Below are 19183 nucleotides of genomic sequence, written 5' to 3'. Positions count from 1 at the left end.
AGTGTAGCAAGTCTTGAAATAACAATTTTCCCCCCAGTTTATCCTAATGCTCCTGTTTCTAATGTCTGCTAAACCATCTTGTTTTCTCAGTCATGGTACCCATACTACCCTGAATTTTTCCTTTGCATGAACACGGACACAGCCTTCCAACAGCTGTAGGTGGTTACATCCTGACATCACTGGCCAGGCAAATAGTACATGTATTAAAAATAGAAATACAGTCTGTATTAAATATGTGTTAAATATGTATCATATGAATTTAAAATATAATACTTAAATATGTTAAACATAAATATAATTATTAAGCTTAAAATATGTTATACAGTAATTGTTACTGATGCCTTTCCCTTAAATCTAACTTGCTTTTTATGATTGAACTGATCAGCTATTTCTTATCTGGCATCTCAGCTTTAAGATGTGATGCACATAACACTGGTAGAAACCATAAAAAACCAACATGATAAAATTAATAAACTCCAGTAACCATAAAAGTCATAATTTGGTGACAATAGCCAGGCCATTCCTTTAGAGTGTCCTTAGGACAAGTCGCATCCTTCCAAGACAGGGGACAACCAACAGTCACTTTTCGGGATTTTCTATTATAAGGCTCTGAGTCTCCAAGCTTTTCTCTCCTTTGCTATTAATTACATGACAAGAAGGAGTAAGAAGCTCAGTAAAAAGGAATCTGGAAGTATATCACCAGCAAGATGCTTTTTTCCCCTCTTTTGTCTTTGATTTAGATCGTTGCAAAGAAATACCGCAATTTTGAGTTCCCGACAGAGATGACGGGGCTGTGGCGTTACCTAAAGAATGCGTATGCCAGGGATGAATTCACCAACACCTGCGCGGCAGACAAAGAAATTGAGCAAGCCTACGCAGATGTGGCCAAGCGGCTCAGCAAGTCCTAACTGACCTCAGTGGTGGCTCAGTATCCCCTTTACAGACTCTTCTCCTTGTTGCCTTAAGATATACTTTATCATTGTGCTATCTGGTTGGCATCCCTGTGACTTCACCTGTTCGAGTATGTTGGTCAGGGACAAATCTGCTTCTCCCTGGAGAAAAGAGAAGGCAGCTCTAGTGTGGTGGGGTGGAGACCCTTTGAAATCTGAACCTAATATCTGGCTCGACTAGTATTATTAGCAATCAGTATTGGAAATGAGTCCACTTCACTAGTTTCTTGTTTCGTGTTGAGGGTATATAACTACCTGTATTCTTTGGAGTTTTAAAAATAGGAAATTAGCTGAAATTTCAAGTAAGAGAGTTAGGAACATTGGAACTGGTTCTTCTGTAGGTTATTTCAAGGATGCTTTTTTCCCCCAGTGCTGTTGAGAACCTTGAGGCAGGAGCAAAATATGAGAGAGAGGGGAAAAAATGGAGTTTGACTCTAAAGGAGAAACTCTCTTAGCAGTTATATTTTGAAAAATGTCTGAGTGCATATTCTGTCTTTACAAGCTCAAGAGTTTAGGGGGTATTTATTTTTAACTTGGCGCAAGAGGGGGAAGCCTGAGTGAATATGTCAGACTTGCAGATGCTACTTTGCATAAAATTTGCATGACGCTGTTGGATCCAAATGTTTTAAGCGAAAAGGAGTGAATGAGCAATTGAGCAGGCAGCCCTGGGAAGAGCGGGGCTAGTGCCAAAATGCCTAGTGGACCTGCTGGTTGGTGGAGACACACAGACATTGCAATAATGGGGGCAGCATATTGACTCCGGCGACTATATAGGGGCTTGGCATCGCTAACCAAACCACGTAGGATATTGTCATCTTGACTGTATGGTTGCCAGTTCCTTTATAATTGCTATCTTGGGAAACTTGGGTAGGCAGGAGAAAGCTATTGTGGCACACAAATTCCAGGCAGGTGAAGCGCTTTCTTCGCCTTGGGCTCCAGATGGGTCACTTTCAAGCACTCATCATCTCACCCCAGGAGAGGTTTGCTCCGAGAGCCTCAAAAGGGGCAGAATAAAACAGAGACAGGCACGTTTCCAGCCAGAAATTCAGCAAGTATGCTAGCAGAAATCCATGCATGACGCCTTAGTCCCGCTCCTCCAGGGTTTACCGATCCAGGTTACATGATTCTGAATTAGAATTGTTTGCTAAAAATGATTATTTTGTTCTATCTGTAGCATATGCCTGATGCAATCTGCTTTACACTAGTGATTATTTGCACATTACTTTAGCAAATTCAGAGTCACAGCTCTTTTGCATGAAACTCGTGTGCCCTGGTATGTACAACAGTGCACGTGGCTCTTGATTTTCCATTTGGGGGTACTTATAATTGCTTTCATAGATGTAATAAAGCTGGCCTGGTACCCAATGTGGCTTCCCTTCTGATCAGAGCTGCTAGAGCTGTACTGATTTGAGGGGAATCCCAAGCTGGGACCGAGGGGAGCCTTGCAGCAGGCTTGTTTGCAGCCAGAGAGCTGGAGGACCGGAGGCAACATCGAAAGCCAACCTTTGCTGTGTGATGCTGATGATGATCTGAAGCCATCCTGTTGCTGTGGTGGGATTATTCCACTTTTTCACACTAACCCAGCTGGGATCAGAATGTTATTAGTCGATTGTGAAGATAGTTTGTTGTTGACTATTTTTTTTTGCATGCAATGGTCAATTTGTTCTGAACTTTCCAAAACCTTAGAAGAAAATCCATGAATTTCCAAGTCTTCCCCTAGATTCGGCTATTTTAACAACAGCTAAATTGGAGGGCAAAGGCTCGCCCTCTTTAAAATATTCCTGAGAAATCAGCTGGCTCAGAGAACACTAATAGCAGCCAGAAAAATCTAATGAGATTAGAAGTGTCTGCACAAGCACATGTGGCTTGTTAAAAACATTTCTTTATGAGATTTGAGTTATTTGTGATTTTTTTTTTCTTTTAAATGAAGGTGTTTATTTATTTATTTAAATTGATTCAGTCTTTTCTGTCTGTCTTTCTGGTTTTGTTTTCACTCAGCACGCTGGTCAAGATTCCTCTGTCTGTTTAGAAAAGTGTTATATGCAATGCTCTGCAAATTCATTTCTAGTGAAAAGTCTTCTCTCTGATTAATGGTCACTGGGACTTTTTTACTTTCGGTATGGTTTGGCTAGGAGCATGCCGATCAACAGAATCTACATTTTCCTCAGTTGTCTTTTTCTAGGTTTGTACTTCAATTAGTGGCTTTGCTTAATCACAGTTGCAGTGAATTTTTGAATAAAGAGGCAGAGGCAGATGCAGATTCTTGCTCTGTGTTTATTATATTTAGCTCCTTAGAGAAGATTGTCCAAACATGCAGCAAATCTCAGGCAGGGTAAGCGAACCAGTTCAGGATCTGTCCTGATTTCTTCTGTCTCTGTGAATCTTCTCCAATTTGTTGAATCCTGTGATTCCAAAATGTTCTAATATGTCTTACTTTAGTTTTGCTAGAAGAGAGACAAAACATAGATGATCGCAGCGACTTCAAATTGCATCTGTTTTAAAAAAATTATGTTTAAAAATTATTTGGCTTATACTAAAAAGAAAATGAGATTTCTGTAGGATTATTTGCATGTTCTTAAAATCTTTTTAGTATTTCATTATAAAACCGGAAAATTCCCAAGGTGCCTTCCTTTTATTTAATAATTAAAAATTACTTAAATGTCTTCATTTTTCTCATAACACCCCCCAAAAATCTAGATGTAATGTATTAATGGATATGAGAAAGAATAAGAGGAAAATTAAACCGTTTTCAACTACTGTGGCCATTCTGTGTGAATTCAAGTCTCGCTCTGCATCCTAACTTTGCATCTTACTCATAGCTCTATTATAGGCTGATCCAAGATTACGGACAGGTTCAGGCATTCCCTGACCTTTGTTTGGGTTTGAAATCCAAGCTCATGTTTTCAGATCTGTAACTTTCGCTCACCTTTGTGCTTTTTGGCTTTAGCCATAGCCAGAAGCAGGAAACACTGGAAATCCTACATAGAAAAGTGTTTTGTTAAGACTTTTGAGCTCAGTTCTCAAGACTCAGGATCCGTCACCAGTGAGATTTTAAAGGGCTCCAGATTCCTTTAGGCAGGGTATTTTTTGTGACCTTCCATTGTATTTAGAATTATAAGTAATAAATATTAATCATACAGGATTGTATATCTACATTGGCAAGGCAGAATTTCTGAAAAGAATCTAAATGACAAGACAGACATTGCAGATTTACAATAACTTTGTTCATAAATTTTTTTGCAAGATGTAAAGAAAGACATAGTGCAGAGGGGGAAGAAGCCAACAATGTGGATTTAATCATCTACATTTCAGAAATGCAGACCAAATGTCTGTAAAGATGTCCATTTCATCCAAACATTTCTTAGATATTTATTTCAAAGCTCCCTGTTGAGTCAATCCGACACTCCATTCATATTGGAGCTAATATTGATTTTTCTTCTATTAGCAGTGGTATGGGGGTGTTAGAGGATCCTGTATATTAGTTGTTCTTCTTTTCTGTCAGACTATTTGAATTGCCAAGAGGTCATCTCGCTGTGCAGGTAAGACAAAAGAAGTACCTATGTCAAGACTACTTAAATGAGGGCTTCTGACAAATATTTTTTCCAATAGAAAGAATCATAGAATTATATTGCTTTATCAGGACTAGTGTGGAATTCCTCTGAATTCCAGGTTACAAGCTCTTCTCCTATATTTGCATCAGCTGAAAAGCCACTGCCAGAGAGGAATGACAGTCTGTGTCACAACGAAGCTAGACATCTTTTTTTTTTTCCTGTAAGAAGGTTCAGCTGAATTGCACATAGCATTTATTTTGAATATGTTTAATGTGTTTTAACCCATAGCTGCCTTTCTTCCTCTCCCATCCCTGCTCAAAGTCAACTCCAAGTTAGCCATAACCATTCTGCCATTTCCTCAGTGTGGAAGTAGCAGGGTGCTCATGGCTGGGCACGTGGGGAGGTGCGTTGTAGCAGAACCTATCCCTCCTGTGGGATGAAGCAAAGAGAGCTCCCTTTCTTCATTGACTGAGTTTGGCTAATCAGCTGAGTTTAAGGTATTGCAAAAATTTAGGGAGTGGAAATCCCACTTATGTAAAGCTCCGGAAGCACGTGGAAACATTCACTTTTTTAAACAAATTGATGTTTTAAAGAAAAAAAATAACCTCAGACTCTTATGTCCTCCTTCATATGTATTCTTTTAAGCATCAGGAAGTTTGCATTTGTTTATTATTCTGATGTATTAATTATTCTTGAATTGCTTTTGATACTAAGAAATATTTTTTTCAGTAAGATTTTGCCTTTCTGCTGCATCTTTCTTCTGTTCATTAATTTTGATGTCTGCAATGACCAAGTAATTCCAGAGGAGGCAGGAAAGCTATGAGGCTTATACTTGTTGAGAAGTTGAAGGAGGTAATGATTTTTTTCTGAGAAAACAGTATTAAAAGCATTTTTTAAAAATGTGTCTTTTCATCTGGAATACTTTAACCAAAAGTGATTGACTGTTTAGTCTGGACAGTGATTTTCAGCGCAAACCTGAGCAAGCCACCATGTTTAAGGTGTCTTTACCTACGTGTTTCCCCAGGATACGTAAAGATGTTCCCTCTGGGTCACAAAATTTCCCATTTCCATGGTCACGGGGGATCTGCTGGTCTGTATTTCCACTGAACTATGACAGCCCACTAACTCTGTGCTAGGGAGTGAAAATAGGGGTCCTGTTCCCTTCTCTTCCCTTCTAGCTCACATGCAGGGGGAGCAGAAAGCATTACTCTGGATTATTGCCTTGCCCTACATCCCAACCAACGCTCCAGCCCTAGGAAAGTGCAGGAACCCCAGCCAATGCTGGTTTTCAAAGCTCAATCTGTTCATATTTTAACATTTGGCCTAAAGGTCTGAAGAGCCCCATGTAACTCATCAAGCACTCACCACGCAGCGTTGCAGGCCTCAGCAGCGTCTCAGAGACCGCAGCAATCAAGTTATTCCCCTGTTGCCCCAAATCATTCCCCTTTCACCATTTATTGAAGAGATGCTAAAGCTGAAAATACTCCAGAGGATACCCTTGAATGTGGTGTATTTTGGGCTGCGCTTGTCAACTAACCAGCTCTGAATGATGACATTGTTGCAGCTCAGCGGGTCGTGCCTCCGCTGCCAAACGGACGACCCATCACCCATTGGAGCTGTGGCGCTCGGGTGGGAAAATGCCAACGCTGCTCAGCCGGTGATGGTGCAACCACGGTGAAAGGTTTCAGTGCCACCTTTTCTCCAGCCCGGCTCTCTAGCTGAAGTGCGTTGGCAGCTCAGCTGGGGCCGTGATCCAGCGCTAATGAGCATTTCTAGCTTGCAGCATGTGAATGGAGACTACTCATGTGTTTAATGTTAAACATGTGCTTGCCTGCTTGCCTGGATAGGGGCCTAGAAGTCATGACAGAAAAGCCTGTATTAATGAACAGCATTATTATTCTCTTTCCTTTGAAATCCGATGGCAGAATTCCCAGTGGGGGAATTCCCAATAGGAATTCCCAGTAGAGCCCAAGGTTACATAAGCATGAAGACGTTTCAAGCGTGAAGATGTCCTCGGAGAACAGAAAGCACTCAAGGAGAAAAGGAAGCAGCGGTGATATATAGGGTCTTCTTACAGAAGGACACCAGCTCTGTCCCAGCAGTAACTGGAGGGACACCACCAGCGCTGTCGGGCTTCGTTCTGGTTTGTCACGGGGAGGTTCAGCGCAGAGCTGGGACCAGACCATGCTGGCAGAGTAGTGCCAAGGCATGTTCTGCTGTATCTCCAACCACCCTCCCTATGGTGGTATCCCACAGTGTAACGATGCCTCCATTGTGTCTGCCTCGCTCTTATTGTGAAGTGGCTTTTCTAAAGAAAACTAGGAAGGGTGGAGGAATTTTTTTTTTTTTTTTAGTGTATACATGCAGTAAAACCAGTCCAAATATGCTTTAATGGTTCTCAACACGATACTGTCAATTCTCACCGTAGGGTGGAATTTGTTGGTGGAAATTAAATTATATTAAATTAAAACAGAAAAGCTTGGCTATTGCTAATGGGTTCTACTGGGAGCCCTAAAAGCAGTGTGCAATGCAGATCCATAGCAGGAGTGAACATCCTTTAATTCCCAGCATCACTTGTGTTTTACAGGGTCATTTCAGCCTGTTCTGCAGGACTGCTGAGAAGTTGCTCTTTCCCTGTCTCTGTAGGTCTATAAACTCTGAAGAATTTGGGAAGTGGCTACAGGCACCACATTAATCTTTTTATTTTTCACTTTTTTCCCCCTCCTTCATTAAATTAACTACTTTAGTTTAGAAGTAAGTGACAAGTAAATAGCATTTGCAAACAACAGATTTCTCTGCTTTTTAATTAAGAAAGTTTTAAAGTTTTCAAGAAATTAGAGGTTATCCCCAGCTTTGGGAATAAACTGTGGTATAAAATATATATGGAAGTGTGATTCTGATTAAATAATTTAAGCAGGAAGATTACAGTTTGTGTTGAGGAGCATGCTTAGGACTAAATGAACAGAATAATCCAGATATTGCAATAGGGAGTTAAGATTCAGTTTCAATCTCTGTTTGTTTTTTTTTTTTTTAATACTGATTGTAGAACATAGAAACTACATATATATTCACTTTATTAAACTGCATTATTTAATTCAATACAGCTGTAAATGGGATGGAAGGTGACATAAAGAAGAAAACTTACACTCTTGAAACAGCACTATTATTCCTGTCTCTTTCATTTTGTTCCCACTGGAATAAACAAGAGCCGCACCGTTTAGCTGTGTAGAGGCAGGATCTCAACTTCACAGACCCAGAGAGTTTGACGGTCTCTGTGGTGGACAGAGTAATTTGCTGTTTAGCAATTCTGAGTCTTGCAACGGGCACAGCACGTTTCGGAAGGCGTCCAGGACCCTCCTTGGCTGAACAGATAGCGTTGCTTGCGAAGGACCACAGTGAATCCCCTGCTGTTATAAAATGAGATTAAGCCATCATGGGATGGACTAGTGAGCCCTGAACCAAGCGCATTTGCCTGCAGCGCCGCCGCTAAATTGGTCTGGCGTCAGGAACCGCAGCGTAAGAGCTTGCCCTCCGAAGTGAGTCAAAGCAGCATCTTTGTCACCAGTCATTTTCTATTTATAACGACACAGATCTATTTTATAATCACAGGGAGGCACAACAGGAGTGGGCTTTGTTCTGCCTAAATCGCATTTCTCGCGCGAGTGCATTCAGACACAAGCCTTGGCCCCTTGCCGCACACCGCACACACCCAAGGCGGGCGATTCTGGCACAACAATGCACACCCTGTCGTGCTCGAATGCTCAAAGATTCCTGTGCTGCAGCAATAAACTCCTGCTAAATGGCTTTAAAATGTTCCCTTAAGTGTGCTGCACTGCTGCCCCTGCCTCACTTCTCATTTCCCATCCCGTTTTGTGTCTAATTCTTATATTTCAAATAAACCAGCAGTATATTGCCTTGTTTAGTGCTGGAAATTACTGGTCATTTTTAACCATAAGAAACTGGGGTGAAAAACCCCAAGCCCCAACCCAACCCACTTTCCTAGTTCAAAACTGATTGCTTGTGCATGTGACTATTTTCAGAGACCTTGAATCAATTCCCAATAGCTGCTTGGTTTGATTTTTGGAGAATGGGTCCCCATCTGTGCAAATCTTCATAGCTGTGATGGTAACTCCCTTTTTTTTTCTTTTTTTTTTTTTTTTTTTTTTTTTTGTAGTCTGTTTTCAGTTCTAAAGCCTGAAGATCAAGTTGCTTAGTGAGATTTGGGGGTGAACAGAAGTGCTTTTTTTTTTTTTCCCTCAAAACTCACCCATTTTCAAATCCTGACTCACCTGGAGCACAGTCCTGGTTAATTAGAGGGGGGTCTGAGGTTGAAAGAGAGGAAGAGGAGCCCATAGTACATGCTGCTGTCCTTCCACTGAGAGAGGATAGCAGGAACCAGTCTGGAAGTCCTAAGAGGTGTGTGGACAAATTTCCTATGTTCATTGTGAAAGCAACCTGTCCAGAGTCGTGAATGACCCTAAACTGATCCACAGTTGCTTAAAAATTTTGCAATGTCATGAAGAAGCAAAATTTGGGATGTGAGCAATGACATGATAATGAGGCACAATATCTCTTCTGGGCAATATACAGGTGAAAAGTATCTCATTTGAAAGGACACTCACATTTTAAGGTACTGGCCCAGGCCCAAGTTCAGGACTGGATTTTCTCCTCCAAAATGTCATTAATCTCAGAAATACCTAATGGCTGTTGGGATTGTCATCACCTGAACAGCTGGAGTAAGAGCAAAATTGATAACTCTTAAGGAGAAAGTCGGAATGGCCTTTAATCTTGGACCTGATAAACTTTAAATACAAGCCATTTATTTGTAAACAACTATTTGATAGTGGTTTACATTGAAAAGTAACTGTGTATTTTGGGGTCTCCATCAAATAAGAAAGAAAGGTAGGATAAATCCCTTCTCATACTTGTGATTTTCAGTTGAGACATATCCTCTCTTAATGGGTGATTTCAGGTTAGACTGTAACCTTTTGTGGTAGGTACTATATAATTCTTCTTTGCATGTGCATCTCCTAACACAACAGGAGTCTGATTAAAGCCTTTGTGTGCTGCTCCAACCCTCATAATATATAATAATAGGAGTAATATAATTAAAATGTCATTGCAGTTCACCTTTAATATTATGATTGTGTGGCTGTACACTGTCAACTGTGCATAAAATAAATGTCCTTTTTGTATAATAGGTAGTATATTTTATTATTGAAGAAAAAGTTAAATTTAATTTTTAAAAGTGAAAAAAAGTATCTGCTCATTGTTGCATTTTAAGCTTTTGGATAAATAAGCAAATATTTCTTTTGTATTCTTCAAATGCATATGTGTTAAATGAAGAAATACATCTTACTGAATAGGAGCTGTTCATAATCTTATATTCCAAGAGTGATTAACACCTGATAATTTGAATAAAAGTTGTTTATTTTCTCATGGGGTTATTCCTGAACTTTTATTTAATTTCTTAATTGTTTTTTTTGAACAGTCAGCATTCCCTTGGCTGCAAGAAAAAACATGTGCTCACGGCTTGAATACAGGTATCACTGGATATAAAATTCGATTTAATAAAAATAAAGGGAAAGACAGCAAGGACAATAAAAACCTCTGTGGGCAACTTGTTCCAGTGCCTCACTACCCTCACAGTAAAGATTCTCTTCCTTATATCTAATCTAAGTCTACCCTCTTTCAGTTTAAAGCCATTACCCCTTGTCCTATCAGTACATGCCCTTGCAAAAAGTCCCTTTTCAGCTTTCCTGTAGCCCCCTTGAGGTACTGGAAGACCGCTATCAGGTCTCCCCAGAGCCTCCTCTTCTCCAGGCTGAACAGCCCCAACTCTCTCAGCCTGGCCTCATAGGAGAGGTGCTCCAGCCCTCTGATCATCTTCGTGGCCCTCCTCTGGACCTTCTCCAACTGGTCCATGTCCTTCTTATGTTGGGGGCTCCAGAACCGGATGCAGTACTCCAGGTGGGGTCTCACCAGAGCGGAATAGATGGGAAGAATCCCCTCCCTCTACCTGCTGGCCACGCTGCTTTTGATGCAGCCCTGGATGCGGTTGGCTTTCTGGGCTGCAAGCGCACATTGTCAACTCATGTTGAGCTTCTCATCAACAAAGACTCTCAAGTCCTTCTTGGGGCTGCTCTCAATCCATTCTCCACCCAGCCTGTATTTGTGCTTGGGATTGCCTCAACCCATGTTCAAGACCTTGCAGCTGGACTTGTTGAACTTCATGAGGCTTCCACATCATAGCGTTAAACATGAAAGTTTGGATGCAATTTCCAGGTCACGAAGTCCCTAAATAGCAGGACTGGGAGAGGGTCCAAGGGGAAGTAGATTTCCACTTGCTTTATTTTTTACATTGCTTCTGCTGCAACAGATTAGACTCAGCTGAGGTAGAGTTGGGTGGCTTGGCTCCAGGATGGTTTTTCTGATATTATGGTACGCAAACGTGAAGTATTGTAAAATTTATTGTAGCATAAAACTTTGAATTTATCTTCTCTGAAGTAAAGAACTTCCAGAGAGGCATTAAAGACAGAGGCTCTGAGTCCTTCTCACAGCAAGTGACAGGGAGTCACCATCCATCTGAAATAACAGGAGTTCATCATCCAATGGCTGCAACTGGAGAGGAACAAATAGGTTTCATCCCGTTTTACATTCCAACTTTTCTTTTGGTCACCAAAGATTGTACCCTTTAGGCCACATCTCTCTAGTGCCACATCTCTCTAGTACCACATCTCTCTTGATGTGATGAGTGAAATAAAAATAAGAATTTGTTTCAAAGTCTTCAAACCCAAGCTGGTAAGTGTCAGCCTAATGTTTTGTCTTTAGCTAGTGCTGCAGTAGCTTTTCAGTTATCCAGAACTGTAGAAGTCAGTTTCTCCCAGATCATGACGGCATGGAGGAAAACCAGGGCATCCGCAAAACTCACCAGCAGGCATATTAAAAAATTAATAAATAAGGTAATCCAATCCCTTTTTTTCCCCTCATTTGTAACCAGTCTTGAATGGAAGTACAGCTTTGCTGTTTGGTCGCTCAGCTGCATGAGGGTTGACGATGGCCAACGTTGCCGTGGGTTACTGGTAGCCATGCATTTTCTCATAGGAACCCACACCTTGCACAGCTCGGTCACGTCACTGCGCTGCCAGAACCACGTGCATGAGACTGAGTCATCCTGATGGGCATCTCTGAGGGTGGCTGGTACTGAATGCTTCAAAGCGTGCTGCCAGGAGCCCCAGCACTTAGGTTTTAACATATTGACCAGACACAAAACATGTTCCATGCTGGTGGTGGTTTTTTAGTGTTTATTTTATTAAAAGTAGTTACCTATAGCTCTGGCTCCTCTCATTGTACAAACAAACCTGACACTGGTCTCAAACTCTCCGAACACTGGCCTGGGTGATATTTTACAGTAGTGAGTGCATGACATCATTAGGCACTCTGTAAAATAAGAGATTTCTGTGCGTGAGTGATTGTGATTGCAGACCTGAATGATGAAAAATAGGGTGAGTAACAACTTGGATCACTCATTATTTTTCCTGCCTTTCTTTTATCATTCCTTATGCATCTACTCCGAACAAGACAAAGCTTTCCCCTCTCTGCAGCCATGTGTCTATGCTACTGGTCATTATTCTGGTCATTCGGTCCCTGAACGGTAGCTTCTATCCAGCTAATAACTCTATCTATGGGGGTTTGTACTGCTGTCTCTCCCTGCTTACCACATGAAAAACAGAGTCCGTAGCTCCATGGAGCTGCTGGCACCTCTTCCTTCAGGAATGGGGTGGAGGGGAGCTTTGTCAAGGAGGGTTTAGATTGTTTTTTTCTTTTTTTATCTTGATACCTACTGTAACACTCTACACATCCTTCTAGACACACTGCAATGAGTCCAGTCTGCGCCGGGCAAGAGCTGAGACATTTCAGGTGTCATCCATCCTTCATAACTCGCCCATGCCTTTCCTTTCATGAGCCCAGCAGATGCCTTTAATTGCCAGCCACTGCTCTTGGCTTTCCAAGAAGTAGCAGAGGAGCTATGGAGTCCCTCTGGCGAAGGATGAAACAAAGGGGCCCAACAGTGTTATGACATTTTCTTGCACTGAATTGGCTTTGGGAAGAATGGGCTCTTTCCTCCCGTTAGATAAGCACAGAAATCTTAAGCAGATGCTTGCAAAACATCAAACAAATATATACTTAAAAAAAATAAATACAGGCTATACCCACATGCCCCATAATCTGGCCAATATTCAGCCACCGCTAACAGTATCTAGCCTTTCTCTGGTGAAGCCTGGAAGAAAAGGAAAAAACCCGCAGTCTAGTCACTCCACAGCAGGACTGCAACTGGCTCCTCCAGCCCCATCATCCCAGGGCGGAAGACGGCAATGCCAGCAGCTGGTGGCCAGTCTCCAGTCCGCCCTTTTGTTCAGCAACTAGAGGGAAACACAGCCCTTCCCCCCCGACCCCCTGTGTGTTGTGTGTAAACTCCAGGGGCTTTCGTCTGTTCAAGTTTCTCTTTAAACCAGCGTTGCAGAATGCAAAGGGGAATTTCATGCCATAAGGAAGAAGGTGCAGTACTCTGGAAAGCCTAAATTGTCAAAACCAGAAGGAGTGTTTTCTTTAGTGCGTAAGTAATCCTTACGCTCCTGATTTCTAGAGCAGAGGTATAGGGGAGGTTTCTTCTACTTTCCTCATGTAGGAAAGCCACAGGTTTTGGGAAAAGCTGGATGGAAGTATATTTGTTGAGAAGGGTGAGAAAGAATTTATTGCAAGAAGTCCCCCTTCCTTCAACCCTTTGTTAAAACAACCTTGAAAAGCATTATCGGTGCCAAGGGAAGGGCTCTTAAAGGCCTGCTGGGGTTCAGGTCACCCATGCAATCCTCGTTCACCTCCTCAAGTGGATGGGTTGTGGTACCAGCTTTCCGTGTGTACGGTTTCACATCCTGCACTGGTCCTGCCTCGTTTGGTGCCCTGAGCTGGTGATGCCATTTTTTTTCTCAGCAATGTTTGGTGCTGAGCTTTCTTTATTCCTTATTACTCAGCCTGTTAGGAAGCTTTTTAAAATAGTCCTGGTATCATGCACTTTCTCTGGCAGCTTGGTTGTAACTTCTTCACAAACATTCATTAGATCACTTCACGCATCCCTAAGAGGGGAAAGATGTTTCCCAGCATGGGAACCAAGACTGAGAACTTCAAATATGAGTTTTCTGATCACTTTGGATGCTCTGTTTCAGCTATTTAAGACATGATCTTTCCCAGTACATTGCACTGCACAGCAATTTCAGGCCACTGCCGTACCAACAAATTCAATGTGCTGGGAAAATTCCCAATCTTTGGGGCAAACTGGCACAAAATGACTCTTGTCCATGATGGTTTTACCCTCCTAAACTGGATAGCTGCCTGCAAACAGCTTATTAGAAACAGGCCCTGGACAAATGAACTTCCAGATGATGCTGGGAACAGGTTAGTTTGGGAGGGTGCTAGGTGACCTGAGCCAAGAGGGCTCTCACAGTCTAGACATACATGCAAATATACATATATATGGTGCATATATACATATATACACTGAGTAGCAAAGGCAGATCTTTGGGGTACATTGCCACTGCTTTCAAGTGATGCTGGGAGTGCTCAGAGCTCCTGCACATCAACTATTGCCACCTCAGGTCTCAGTGCCACCATCGAAAGTAACAAATTTGGCTCAGATGAGCAGTATTTCCTCAGTTTGGAGTGTTTGACTTTGCAACTATAGTAATGTTTTAGTGTCACTTTTCCTTGTGTAGTGTTTTCTGTGTGTGTGTGTGCATGTGTATGCATACACATGTATGTACATCTATTTATACATGTGTATGTATACAGGTATGGTGGCATCCTTCTCTCTGAGGAGCATTTTAATTCTGGATGTCTGTAATGATCAGAGAAAATTAGTGCAGTTGGTGTTTGAGACGCCACAGGAGCCTCGTTGGCTTTTGCACAGCACCTTTGCTGAAGTCCAAGTTGTAGAGAAATTATTTGTCACACCCCAGCAAGAATCATGCTGCCATGGCCGTTTGGCCAGGACAATTCACTCCCCCCTGCCACGGGGCACGATTCCCGAGGGAGAGCCCCGCGACTGTCCGAGCCATTTGGATGCCTTGCTCTGCATCCAGCTGGAGTAGCACCCGTATTTACAGTGTATGGGTTTAAATCTTTATTCACAAAGCAGCAGCTTTAGCTTTTCATTGTCAGCGTGGATGTTGAACTAATCAGAAAGGGGAGCAGGGGAAGGGTGGGGACCGGAAAAGAGGAGTTTGTGGGAACATAGCAACATTAAAGAAAAAAACTCTGCTTGCTGTCATTTATGTCTCTCCATTAGTTACCTCTACCATTATGGATTCATTTTAAGATCCAGACTTCAATATACATAACTTTAAATCACTAACATCCTTTATGGCTCTGTGATTTGCTGGTTCCATATGTAGCCTCTTGGCCCATTGCTTTGGCACAGGTTCAATTCTTGTTCTTCCTTTGGGTTACGGTTTCCTTGCTTTGATGGGGGAGATCGGGTGGGGAAGAAGAGGGAAAGAGCAAGAAAGGGGTGGTGAAGATAGAAGGCAAGTGATGGGGGAGAGGGAAAGAATGGGAGGAAAAGAGAGGAGAAAAAGTAAAAGTATAAATAATACAAATGGAGAGAAACAGCTTAAAATAAATAGGAAGAAGTAAAGAAACTATGTGGAAAAAGCAGAAAGAGGAAAAGAATGAGATGTGCTGTCGTGAGCAGCCGTGCCCATCCTGCTGCTTGTGGCAGCGCTGAGATACTGAGGAGAAGGAGGAGAGGGCTGAGACAGCCCTTCTGAGCGCCTGCAATGGCAGTGCCAGGCTGCTGCCCTTCCCCTTGCGAACAGGCTCAGTCCCCGCCTGAACTTTGCAATTAAGCTCGCTGAGATTTTGCTTGGGGTCTGGGCTGACAGCTGTCTTGAATTTTGGGTCGTTGTGTGATTTATCAGGGCTGTCGATGGGTGTTTGGGTGATTTAGTGCTGCAAAAATACCTTGGAATGCAACGCACAGCAATATCTGCATTATTAATAACAATAATAATAAAGATAAATGTCTCTCCTCAGAGCTTTCGATGGCCGTGCCACTCAATTTAACATTTTAACAGTGGCATGTGGCCTCTCCATGGCACCTGGTAACGTCTGATGGATTTGAACAGGCAAAGAAAAGGTTATTTGTCAAACGCTCAGCCCCAACCATACGGTATTTTGAAAGCTCCAGGTCAGAGCAGCCTGAGCTGCATTCCTGTCCCTGACATCCAGCGAGACTGAACTTTGTCATGTTATTAAGCTGTCAGCAGCACTGGGGCGTTATTTAGATTTCTGGTGGGAACTCCTTGCACATGCTTGGGGGTGCTCTAGTGGGATTATATCAACACCATTGTAAAACACACACAAATGAGCTGTGCTGTAATTACCACGTGAAGACCTCGCTGGGCTGGGTTAATCAGCAGAGAATGGAAATACCAGATAAATACAAATGGGCCACCAGGATGTTTATTCCAGTGGCAACAATGTCATTGTTTCCTATGGAGACCAGCCTGATTCTGGGGCTCCTCTGACAGCCAAACCCCTGGCTGCCGAGCATCTGTGCCATGCACGGAGGAGAAAAGTGGGGCTCTGCTGCCTCTCCTGCACCAAGATCCTACAGGCATGACTGGCAAGATTGGGGCTGGGAAGATGCAGGATGACCAGGGGATTTAGATGATGTGATATTGGCTGTTGTTAAAAAAAAAAAAGAAAAAAAAAGAAAAAAACATTTTCTTTACATTCCTGCACCAGTTCCACCCAAAGCTCTGCTTTCCATGAGACTCTTGTGCCCACCAGGTAGGACAGAGGCTGCTTTCTGCGCACCCTTCCCCGCGGTGAGCTCTGAAGTGGAAGGGACAATTATGGCTTTATCAGTTCCAGCTGCCCATCGGAAAGGGCACGCCTGGGGAAAGCAGCCGCCTGGGGAGTTTTGTTCTGTTGGTTGCCATTCAACAAATCACATTTTAACGTGCTTTTACAGTTTGCTTTTCAGGGAGACACACAACCTGATTCAAATTGGCAGGGGAAAGACTGTGCTGGCCGGAAGCCACAAGCCACAGTGGCCAAGTGGGACCATGGTGGCACCAACCACCCCAGGCAGAGCAGAGGGCTGAGAACTTCCTTCACAAATCCTCCTTTCTCTGCCCAGTACCTCAGACTTGTTTGACCAACATAGGACCTGGATGCTGTGACTAACACCCTGGATAGTGGTTTGCTCCATGGAAAGGAAAGGGAGAGGAAAAGGGTGATGATGAGTTGCAAAAGAAACCTAGAGACAGTGGGCTGGAGGGAGAAATCCAGAGCCAAGAAGGAATTGTGTTTCCTTAGGGCTTTTTTTTTGCCATCAGCTGGGTCTACAGAAAAGTATAGCCAGAGCATGCTCTGAAAAGCTTCTCTCTGAGTCCCCAAGTCTTCACTTATTTCTGGGACCATGTGGAACACCAGACACTGAATAACTGTAACAATCTCATTGCTATTTCTTCCTCTCTGCTCTGTTTTGTCACATTTATCTGTGCCATGCTCTGTGTCAGCTCTTGACTTCCCATCTCTGTAGAGGACTGAGGTCCATCATGCTCAACATTGGGGCTAAAAAATGCAATTAATAATAATAATAATGACCAACAAACACTTATCTCCTCAGTGCCACCACCACAATAACAGCCAAAGGCATGGACATAACAAATCTACTCCTCCTTAGTGACACTGGTGAAATCCTGATGTCTACCAGGAGCACCCTGAAAGCCATGAAAGCTCATCACCTGCAGCGACCCAGCCAGAAAACTCTTGCTCTGCTGGTGTCCCAGAGGCACGGCTCATTTTTATCATTAGTTTGGGAAAATTTGAAGGCACGTTGCTTAGATCTTCTGCGTGTGATTCCTCAGTTAGGGGCTCTTCTGAGCAACATCTATCTCAGATGAAAAACGTTTTTAAGCCAAAAGAAAATTCTCATAAAAAAAATGTAATCTTGTAAAAATTTTCCATATAAAATTACTGGTTTGGACACACACTCAAGTGCCCACCAAAACAACTAATTTTAATTTACTAATCAGGATACCAAAGTTAAATCTCTCATCTAAAGTCAATATTTGGAAATAAAATTACATTTTTAATTAAGATGGCAGCTCAAAGGGAATTGTCTCTTCCAGTGCACTGAAATGGGCAATTTTTGGCTGACAGTCATTGTCACCTTGTGTTCCCCCTGCCTGCTTTCCTCGTTTGCTGTCCTCTGACATAAGGATTGGGTGAACATCTTCATTTGTGTGTACCGTGGCGTGTTACACAGGGGACACAAAATTTACTACTGATGCGAAATGAATGAAGAGGATGAAGAAATTATTTCTGCCTTGATCTCAGAGGGTGGGTGCAGGCAGCCCCTGGCTTCTTTTCGTGGGTGCTCAAAGCTGGCGAGATGCGGCCTGGATGGGATCTTTCATTTCTTTGACTCCCACTTGGAAAAATACATGGTCACATACTTACCCTTAAATCCAGGGTTGATGTCAAGGGGATTATATGGTCTGTTGATCTGGGATAAAGTTTAGCGTGTGCTTGAGGACATGCTCCCTTGGCTTACTGAATGGCAGCATTTCCATCAAGTTTAAAGAGAGACTGACTGATTAAAAAAAAAAAAAAAAGATACAAAGTAAGGGAGAAGGTCAACGCCACTGGATGGGTGTGACACAGCAAGAGAAGCACCTTCAGATGGCTCTGTCTTCTGAACAGCACTGATCAGCACCTTTAAAAGTCAGGTTCTTCTTTAAAGTGTCTGTAGCCAGGCACTAACAACTAGTGAAAAATAAATCATTAGGGATTCCTGAAACATAAAGATATGTAGACAATAGAATCTGGAATAATGAGGAATTATGTAGAGATGAATTGGTCATTATGTAACCCGCATTTTCCTTGCGGTTTTCTGAAATGTCTTAAGCAGGAAAATAAGAAAATAAACACGTTTTCCCCCAGTATGCTTGAGCATTCCTTGTTTCATATTCTGCAGAACCAAGATTTCTTGCCTTCGTGCTTGCTTTCTCTTTGGCATCAGTCAAGATCTTCTGCAGCTTCACAGGTAAACGCATCATATATTATTTTCCTCATAGCTGGAAAACCAAAGTCTATAAGAGAAAATGTAGAGCTCACTTGAAAAAGAGAGTTTAAAATATTCCCGCACAAAAGGGAAAGTTGTGTGACATTTGAAAGATTACTCTTCCTGGGACTCAAGGTTTTTACCAGTGATCTCCATCTGTAGCCTTTCCCAAAACACTCTATCATCAAATGATTCAATGTCATCATCAAAGAATTTTTGGCTACTGACTTTCCTTTAATAATAGTTGAGAAGTTTAATGAAAGGAAAGATCTGTATAGGTTTCTTCCTAAATTGGATGAAATCCTGCATTTTTTCTTTTTTTTTCTTTCTTTTTTTTTTTTGGTAATATTTCTGCTCAGAGAAAATTATACCCTCTGGTGCCAGTGGTGTGCTCTGTATGTTTTGTTTATTACAGTGGTTTTAACTGGAACCATGGGTGAGGGAGTATCATTATAAAATTCTTGATACACCCTGATATATTTGTGCAAACATAGTTGTGGGCACTGAAGGCAGTGGAGGAGATGACATTTTCAAAGCATTTTCTCTTTATT

General features: G+C 42.2%; 1 protein-coding gene across 4 annotated transcripts in view; it reads left to right on the top strand.

Annotated features, from left to right (window-relative positions):
• The window catches only part of CLIC5 (CLIC family member 5), a 91744-nt gene extending 81804 nt beyond the window's left edge, over positions 1–9940 (top strand). For 3 of the 4 annotated variants that reach the window (XM_086745991.1, XM_086745993.1, XM_086745994.1), the window contains exons 6-7: positions 741–4489; positions 5231–9940. In XM_086745991.1, the coding sequence (XP_086602117.1) occupies positions 741–908 (168 nt within the window). In that variant the 3' untranslated portion in view covers positions 909–4489; positions 5231–9940. The remainder of the gene's footprint in view (positions 1–740; positions 4490–5230) is intronic. The other variant, XM_086745992.1, reaches the window with a different exon arrangement.
• The last annotated feature ends 9243 nt before the right edge of the window (positions 9941–19183 follow it).

This window comes from Chlamydotis macqueenii, chromosome 3 (genome assembly GCF_036417535.1).
Source record: "Chlamydotis macqueenii isolate bChlMac1 chromosome 3, bChlMac1.mat, whole genome shotgun sequence".
NCBI lineage: Eukaryota > Metazoa > Chordata > Aves > Otidiformes > Otididae > Chlamydotis > Chlamydotis macqueenii.
This window is presented reverse-complemented; position numbering and strand designations above follow the sequence as displayed.